General features: G+C 32.2%; 1 protein-coding gene and 1 long non-coding RNA gene across 2 annotated transcripts; one reads left to right on the forward strand and one right to left on the reverse strand.

Annotated features, from left to right (window-relative positions):
* On the forward strand, positions 2,766–3,149 carry LOC109347547. The gene is made up of 3 exons (XR_002107613.1): positions 2,766–2,839; positions 2,945–3,003; positions 3,084–3,149. It is a non-coding gene; the product is annotated as an uncharacterized LOC109347547 (long non-coding RNA).
* Positions 3,962–9,434, reverse strand: LOC109347601 (phenylalanine ammonia-lyase class 1-like). The gene is made up of 2 exons (XM_019587535.1): positions 8,889–9,434; positions 3,962–5,907 (listed from the first exon to the last, which is right to left on the reverse strand). Exons 1-2 carry the CDS (start codon positions 9,302–9,304, stop codon positions 4,158–4,160), a joined length of 2,166 nt encoding a protein of 721 aa, XP_019443080.1. The 5' UTR covers positions 9,305–9,434; the 3' UTR covers positions 3,962–4,157.

Below are 10,102 nucleotides of genomic sequence, written 5' to 3' on the forward strand. Positions count from 1 at the left end.
AAAACTTCATACAAAGTAAATCGTTAGTAGCACCAAATATTATATCATCTACATAAATATGTATTAATAATACATTATTTTCTAATTTTAGTATAAAAAGAGTTGTATCAACTTTGCCCCTTTTGTGAAGAAGATTTGTGCTCCTAACCTTGGCACGATTTTGATGAAGACACCAACATCACCAAAAAGAAGAAAAGGAAGAATACTTATGAAGACAAAGCTTCAAGACAAATTAGTCAGTCTAAATATGTACTTCTATCTTATACTCTTGAATATACAACAGTAGTAATTCTCAAACTATTTTTAAAAGAAAATTGAAACACTTCAATATACTCAAAAAAAAATTCAAAAGTAGTGTGTAATAGGTTACTGCATCTAAGTAACAGGTTATGTGTGTGAGAAAAGATTTATCCAACTTAAAACTCATCAGAGTAATCCATTACTTTCCTTGAGTAACAGATTACCAGTTTTAGTGAAGTTGAGTAATTGATTACTCACTTGCTGCAATCGATTACTCTAAATCGAATTTAAATGCCCAGTGGACAGAATGTTTGGGTAATCGATTACCCACTGGTTGTAATCGATTACTGAGATTTGTTGCATCAGATTTCNATTTCAAAATGAAAGGTTTTCATCCCAAACGAAATGTCTTCACTCCAATCTATTCCTACCTTTTCGTAGAGGCATTATGGGTGATTGGAAACTCTATTTAAAGGCATTATATCTCACAACACAAACACACAACTCTCATACAAATTTTAAAAGCTCTTACACACATTCTGAAATCATTTTCTGCACTTTTGGCAACTAGTTTTTAAACTTTCAAAGTTGATTTTTCTAAAGTTGCTTAAAGTAAAGTGTTTCAAAGTTTACCAACTTATAAAGAGCATTATTACTAAGTATACAAAAGAGTTGATTGGATTGCAAGTTATATCACTTTCAAACTTGTAAAGGCAATATGCCATTGTTGTACATTCTTCATTATTATTGCAGAATACTTTCTTTCACAAGGGTGTGATAAGAAAGGGGATTAGAATCACTTGGAAATGTGTTTTTCCAAGAGGCAATTAGGATTAGGGAGTGTGTAAGGTACATAGAGATCTCGGGGTGAGATATTGTAATTGCAACTCATAATATTTAGTGAAGAAATCTCTTGTGCTGCAAGAGTACTGGACATTGCCTTCGGTGGACAAGAAGGTGAACCAGTATAAAAATTCTTGTGTATTCTCTTCTCCCTTATCTCTTTGATTATTTACTTGTTCAATTTCTGAAAATCCTTGTTCCTTTACTTGGATCTTTCTATCCAATCGTTTTGTAGCAACCCAAGGTGAATTTCAGAAACTCCTGAGAATCCTAATATTACTCTCGTGAATTACAATTCTAATTTGAATAACTGAATGGTCAGATAGTTGGGTTCACCTCTTGGTCCTTCCCCAATGTATCTAAGAGGTGTAATTTGTTGAGCAGACAACTCACACGAATAAAACTCGGTTTAATTATTCAAATCACAATACTCAATGAAATAGAAGTAAAAACAAGTATTTATTAAATGTAAAAATGCATAGCTCAATCCTAGAAACAAAGGGAATTACTCACTCGTGATGGAGAAGAAAATACCAAATTCCAAATTAGAGAATTGTAATATAAAGTGTAAAGTCAGAGGAAGAACCCTTGTTTATCCTAATTACAAAATATTGGGTTAAGCACAAAAAAACAAATTTAAAAAATATGAATAGAATATAACATCCACAACTTCTTTTGGCCATTCAATTAGTCTTCACATAGCCTCAACACTGAATTTCATCTTGTTGCACTCAATCTTTACTCTTTTTAGCTTCAATCCATCCAAACTGGAAAAGATAGCAAAAAACACTCGCTCATCCCGAACAATGAGAAATAAAAGCTAAGAACAACCCTAAAGTCCTAATTATATCTTAAAATACAAGTTAAATACAATACAAATGTAGCATAATTTCACACTCATCGTCCCTAAATTGTATTAAAACTGAAATATTACACCCCTAGGCAACATAATCTATATAATATTGATTTGAAAATGTTATTGTGTCTAATATCCATAGATGATGAGAAATGGATTTGGCAAAAGACGCTTAGGTCATGCAAGCATCATTTATATCTCAAAATTGAAAAAGCATAACCTGAGAAAGGATTGTTAAATCTAAAGTTCAATTCAGACTTTGTCTATGGTGCATGCTAGACGGGAAAGCATGTTGAAGCATTGTTTTATTGAATTAACTCCAATAGTACTTCAAGATCACTAGAGATGTTACATATTCATCTTTTTTGTCAAACAAAGACAACTTTTATAGGTTTGAAATACAGTTTTCTCATTGTTGATGACGGTCATTAGTCATATTTCTAGCTCATAAACATAAAACATTTATAGCTTTCACAATATTCTATAAGCGTGTACAAAATGAGAAGAATTTATCTATAATATCTGTGAGAAGTTAGGATGGGGATCACCTGTTCTAACAGTGTCTCATTCTCTATCCCAAATCAATCATATATTAACATGTGCATAAAATAAAAAATTTAAAAGCAAAATATAATAAAATGGAACACTCTAATTGGCTTGGGACATGGAGTGGGACACCATTTGGGACAGGTGATCTCCATCCATTGAGGTGAGAGCAAATTTCTTAAGACAAAAAAAAACTAGAAAATAGTTGAAAAAATAAATGATTATTATATGTATTTGTAAGACTGAAAAAGAGTAAATGGTTCCTTTTTTGTCCTCTAATTAGGCCTTCAACCTTTGCACAAGCTGCAAAACTCAGAAGACTAGCAGCTGCCAAGGAGAAGGAACTTGCAAAGTGTGAGTGTATCTCTTATTACAATTTGTCCATTTTTATTTTTCATGTCCTTATTTTAATTTTGATAAGATAGACATCATGAAATTGTAATTAAAACTTATCTGCAGATCGAAATCTACATAACAAGGATTATGTTTTGTATTCGAAGCTGCTCCTCATCTCAAAGGTATCTTCATGCTCTAGATATATATAACATTTTTTGCTTTGAAATTTATAGAGTGACACTTTTTTGGTTGTGTCATGTAGTATGTAACATACATAGTATTTGTTCTATGGTTTTGGCGTGCTCCTGTGGCTTGCATATCTCGACAACTAGTGCAACCATTTGGTAATGAAATTATGATTACATTATACTTTAACTATTTGTGTCCATTGGTATGATACAACCATTTGTGTCCATCACATATCATATCTGAGATATCTGTGTGAATTTGCATTAATATATTACAAATAGGCCAATTTTCAAATCAATTTTCACAACTATTATAATAGAAATTTGAACCTAAAAATTGTTAGAAATTTTTGGGCTTTAGCATGCAATGAAGTATAAAAATAACCAAACTAATGCACAATCTCAAGGGCGGGTAGAATATTAAGCTTTAGATTCTATTCGCCATCACTAATCTCTTTTGCAATTTGGATACAATATATATATACCAGCAAATCTCATTCAAGATACAATGGAGTATCTGACTTTGGTTTTCATAGTCTACACCAAGCATAATTAATATGGTATTTTAGGGTAATTACTAATTTGGAGTTAAAGAATGAAGTGAAATTCTAAAAAAAAATATTCTTCGCCATATGCAGATGGTTCTATTTATAGGTCAACTCATGTTGCTTGGAAAAAGAAAATAACTTTTGAAAAAGGTTTATCAATCAACGAAAATTTAACTTAAGTAACAATAAGGATCATAAACTAACACTATATAACTTTTGGCCTAGTGGCCAAACTCAAATTTTCTCAACCACCTTCAATTAATTTTTCGCTATGATAAAATGTTTGGTCAAAAAAAGTAAAAACATGCCATAAGTAGAATTCAATCCTTAGGACATAACTGTTATAGGCGACACAATCATATCATACTTATCATGCACCATTATTTATCTTGTTTGTAATTTTGAAAATCTTTCATATTACATTGTCATCCATAACTATGTGTGGCAAACAAATGTGTTACTATTACATATGAAATTTAAGTTCCATGACTTGAAGGAGTCTGAAACCTAGAAGGGTTTGCCTTAGCTTAAGAGACAAACCAAATGCTGATATCAATACAAATACAGGGATACAAAGAAACCATTTGACAAAGTAATTGGCTAAGAAATTGGAAGAGGAGCACCATTCCACCCCCCAAGGCATTCAAGAATAGGATCAATAATTTTGCCTTGGCATATTGCTGTGAACAGTTTGTCACACTCTTCACCTGGTGACACTAACTTTTCCCCAGTCAGCAACCCAGTCCCTAACTCCTCTCTCACAAACTTGTACAATGGGTAAGACCTGCACTCCTTGATCTTGTTTGGAATTACAGATTTGCCATTCTCATATGCAGCCCATGTACTTTCAACCTCCTTTGGCAAAATAGCCTTCAACTCATTCTCAAATGTTGCAATCTTTTGAAAGGTTGATGTGTTCAAGTTTTTCTCATTTTCAGCATTTGCTAATGCATGATCCACAAGCACTTGCCTTAGCTTTTGCATCAATGGGTATGTACCACTACAAGGGTCATCAATGTAGGTAAATAGGTACTCCCTATCAGTAACTTTCAGCAACTCTTTCTCACAGAACCTTGAAGGATGGAGTTCTCCATTGACACCTGTAGTAAGAGTCCTCTTAGCAACTTGGCTTACAGTGTTCTTGACAGTGTTCTTCAAATTCTCCTCCAAATGCCTTAAATCAATTGCTTGACAAAGCGCGATCAAGAACGTGGAAGACATGAGCTTCAAGATCTCAATCGATTCATTAGTCTTTCTAGATGAAATCAAACCAAGAGAGTTCACATCTTGGTTGTGCTGCTCAGCACTTTGGACATGGGTTGTGACCGGGTTTGCAAGATATTGAAGCTCGGAACAATAGGATGCCATTGCAATTTCAGCTCCCTTGAAACCATAATCCAAGCTGGGGTTTCTACTAGCAGAGAGATTTGAAGGCAAACCGTTGTTATAAAAATCATTGACCAGCTCAGAGAATTGAGCAAACAAGAGCTTCCCAATTGACGCGATAGCTAAACGAGTGTTATCCATAGATACTCCAATTGGAGTACCTTGGAAATTACCACCATGCAAGGCCTTGTTCCTTGAAACATCAATCAAAGGGTTGTCATTGACTGAGTTTATCTCCCTCTCTATTGACTTGGTTGAAAACCTGATCACTTCAATCAAAGGACCTAACCATTGAGGTGAAGTTCTAAGTGCGTAACGATCTTGTTTCGGCTTTTGAAGTGAATCAGTCTCATGCAACTTCTTAGCCGCCTTCACATAAGAGCTTCCATCCAAAATATGTTCCATAATTGCTGCAGCTTCAATTTGACCAGGGTGGTGCTTCAACTTATGAGTCAAATGGTCAGTGAATTCAGGCTTCCCTTGCATCACTTCAGCAAAAATTGCTGAAATAAGTTCAGCCAAAACAGCTAATACATTTGCATCAAACAAAACAATTGAAGCTAAACCAGAACCAACAGCAGTGCCATTCACAAGTGCAAGTCCCTCTTTGGGTTGCAACTCAAAGAACTCATGACCAATTTTTGCCAACTCAAAAGCTTCTTTGGCATTAAGGATCTTTCCTGTGGGCCCCACAGCCTTAGAATTGTGTCTGCCAGTTAGCAACCCAGCAATGTAGGACAGGGGTACAAGGTCACCTGAAGCTGTAATTGTTCCCCTAAGTGGCAAGCATGGGGTGATGTTGTTGTTAAGGAGCTTTGTAATTGCTTCCAAGATTTCAAATCTAATACCTGAGTACCCTTGGAGAAGAGTGTTAATTCTCACTAGCATTGCTGCTCTTGTTGCTGTGTGTGGTAGGGTGCAATTGGACTCTGTACCATTGCCAAATATTCCAGCATTCAAAAACCTGGAACAGCATTCAAACATTAGTCTCACTATCTAGGATTGGTTATAGTTATATCTACCATAATAACAACCGAACATTAGTCCCACAAACTAGAATTAGTTATAGTTATATGGATGAAACACTATTAACAAGAAGAAGATATGAGGATTAGATTATTCAATTAATTAATATCATATAATACATAGTTGGGTGACGAATTATATAAAAGCCGTCATGTTTAAATGAAAGGAAAATGAAATTAAAAAAATGAACAACCATGTGGTCAACGATGCTGAGCTAAGAAGACTAGGAAAGTTAAAATGTAAGCAGTCAAGGGTTACCTACCACAACGAGTGCCTTGCAACCAAACCTACTCTCTAACTTCTAAATTAAGGAGAATTTAATTTTGTTTATTTTAAATGATATTTTAAAATATCAACAAATACGTATTATATACTTTCAATTTTACGTTTAAATATTTATGATAACGTAACTTTTAATGTTTGTAGCATTCATGATATAACAGTTTACATAGTGGCTATTTGATTGTTAAGTAATATACTATGTCCTCTGTTATTAACTATTCATTGCCGCCCGCCAAAAAAAAATATTAACTATTCATTAACAAATAAATAGTATTTATCAACAAGATGTTGATCTAATATTGTAATGTCACATTAGATCCCTTAGATCGACGCTTCAGTTCATGAAATCGATATTTGTTGAGAGAGATAATCACAAACTAACCTGAAAAGAGTTAATCTCTTATCCAAAAATTGAGCAGATATATATATTGACATTGGATGAATTTTATGCACTATATTATATATATTCATGTTTAATTTTAGACCGGCATGTATTAATTCATTAACTCACCACTGGACCGTTACTTCCAACACAATACGAGCCCAGATACATGTGGCAAGGCTGGCAGTGGACGTGGACATGTTTCTACTCACAACCTTTGTATATCATTAAATTATTATTTCGCGTGTTACACGATCAACTCGTTCACTTTTTAATATCGTCAGAAAACTATTCGGACTCTACTCCATTAGTTATTAGTATAGATATAATAAAATATCTTCTTGTATCATAATATAAATTATTTTATATACTTGTTAAAATTATGTATATATTCTATTTAATTATTTTTGATAAAAATATTTTTAAATTAAAAATAATAATACACACTTCATAGCTTTAATGCCATGGTAGCAGAAGATATTTTATTATTTTCAACCTTAATACTTATTTATTTATTTATGTATATACATACATTCTTATGTTGATTACAGAGAATTTTTGTTAGAGATGAAAATTATCCCAATTTATCCAGAAAAAGAATACATTAATTTAAATAACACTTATTTCAATAGTAAGCCAAAATAATAATTTTAGTATTACTATTTTGAAAACATTTTTTAGAAGATAACAACTTGAACTTTGAAAAGGTTTGATATAATTTTCATATATATTTAAAGTTAAAATAATTATAAAATTATGAAAGCATCAATTATAAATAAATAAGGCTAACATTATTAGGTTAGGGATCATATAGTTTTGCTAATTTATTTTTACCAAATGATAAAAGAAAGTCAGGTTTTCATTATGGCCTACTAGCTTTTTGATAGAACCCACATTTGTCTTAGTGAAATAAATTTATTATTATACATTAATACTAATATAAACTTACATAAATATAAAATAAAATTTTAAAATTTTAACATATAAAATTTATTATTAGTGACAATAATAAATTTAATTTATAGATACATAATAAGAATATGATGTAAAATAATAATGTAAATTCCTTACTAAGAGTAAATAAAACATGATAAAATTAACTTTTAATTTGTAATTTTATTTATAATAGTAATTATAGAGAGAGAAAGTTGTTTTTGGTTGAAGATTTTAATTGATATAAAATTCATTGATTTATAATTAAATATTACTCATAAAATTATTTTCCCACTCTAACGAAAACAACACTCATAATTTAATATGGTACAAATAAAAAACTGCAAAATCTTAATTTGTTTCAAGGTAAGCAGCTTCTCTACATCTTTTCTTAATTATGATGATTGTTGAATAATAGAAAATAATTATTTTTTCTAAAAGTTCAATGGAGGTAGTTATGTATTTAGCTAGGTAACAAACAAAGAGATTCAGTTGGACTTCTTTAATTTTAATTGAATGTGATGTTATAATTTTTATATTTATTATAATATCAAACTTAAAATGAGATATATATAATTATTTAGGATTATATGCTTTTACTTTATAAATAAAAAATATTAAAGGCAAAATAAAAAATAGAATTATAATAGTAGTTATTTTAAGTTTTGAAATTATATATGGTATAAAAATATAAATATAAGGTATGATGTTAAGAAAACAAAAAATACCAGCTCTTAATATTATACCTTTCCAACCAAATTACTTGTAAGCAACCAACACGTAATCAGTGCTCGCACGTATACCCAAAAATCGATTTTTGAAACTGTGGTCGATTGGTGTAGAATATTAATATCAATATGACCAAGTCAAAATACAATATCTATACTGGCAAAAATGTCTATTTCAGATATTTGAGAAAAAAAGCTTTCCCTATTCTTCATAGTCTATGATAAATGCAACATAAAAACAATTTTTAAGAAAGTTGGTAAAAATAAAGATTTATATGTAATGAACATTGCCACCAAATCATATTATAATTATGATATGGTACCAAATTATAATACAAATATAATAGTATGCAATTAGGCCACAAGACAACCGTATTGAGCCATAATATAGCTAGATCGAGTCACAACACAAAAATTGTATTTGGCTGCAAAATAACTGGCTCAAATAACCATAATTATGACATCAATTTCACCCACAATTTAAAAAACACCGGCCATGATGAAAAGAGACCACGTGGGTTCGTATGGGAATTCATCAAGTGCAACAATAGTAAGTAATACATAGTTACATGTCTAGCAAAGTTACGAAGTTACCTAATGAGCTCTTTCTGCAAGGCACCGCCCTGTTTGGTTCTCCGGTGTGAGGTAGCACCGAACCCAGTGGTGACACCATAGCTGTCAGTGCCATTTTTCATGCTGTTAATAACCCAGTCACTGCTAGCCTTAACGCCAGCCCTAGCTGACTCCGAGAGCTCCACCTTCACCCCTTGGTCATGGGCGGCGATGGCCGCCACCTGAGAGATCGTAAGCGTTTCGCCACCTAGACGAACCACTGGCTTCCGGTACTCAGCCACCATACGCTTCACCTCATCCAAATGGCTCCCCTTGAGTGATTCAGCAGCAACACCCCAGTTGAGTGGGTCACCAATACTATCATTCGTATTACCCAAGCAGAAGGTGGAATCAACTTGGCTTGCAACGTGACTGTTACTCCTGTTGAAAGCCTCCATGTTATAGTAATAATCACAAATGTTGAATTATTACACCAGAAGAAGTTGTAGCTCAGAGGAAGGGATTGAGAGAATATGAATTGAAGTTAGGAAAAATCTTTTTAAGAGTGTTGTGGATTTTCCTGAAGGTGGAGGGAGAGAGAAGAAGGGATTATATAATGGACAGTGTTGGGGCCATTTGAAATCGCATGCGTTGGTATTTGGTAGGTAGGTGAGAATAAGGGGTGGAAGCGATGCACGATGCACGATGATGGGGTTGGTGGAGAAAATATGACGGACGTTCGATTATGGTGTCGAATCGGACGGTAGAAATTAAGCCACGTATGGGGTTTGATGCGTATGAACGTCCTTGGTAGCTGGGTGCGATGTTAACTTATGAAACAGAAACTAAGTAGTTGGTGACAAGTAAAAATAAAATAAATGTAAAACATAACATACTAAGTTGAGAAGAGATAAGTTTTTTAAATAATTCGAATTAGTGAGTAAATTTAAACAATTAAATATTTATAGAATTGATGGCTATGATGAGGAGTAAATTCTCGAGTAAGTAAATCTCCACTCTACTAAGATATCTTTAACATTTTACATATAATGGAATAACATCTTTGTTATTAAAAATACAAATAAAATTAAATATTTGTTTCTTCATTAATGAGAGAGTTCTTGTTAAAAAAAAAAAGAGTAAGATTTTTTCTATTAATAGAGAGAGATATTATAAAAACAAAGAAAAATATAACATGATAATATATTTTTATCCCTTTATACATAATGGAATAAGACTTTTAACATTAAAAAAAT

This window comes from Lupinus angustifolius, chromosome LG05 (assembly GCF_001865875.1).
Source record: "Lupinus angustifolius cultivar Tanjil chromosome LG05, LupAngTanjil_v1.0, whole genome shotgun sequence".
NCBI classification, from domain to species: domain Eukaryota; kingdom Viridiplantae; phylum Streptophyta; class Magnoliopsida; order Fabales; family Fabaceae; genus Lupinus; species Lupinus angustifolius.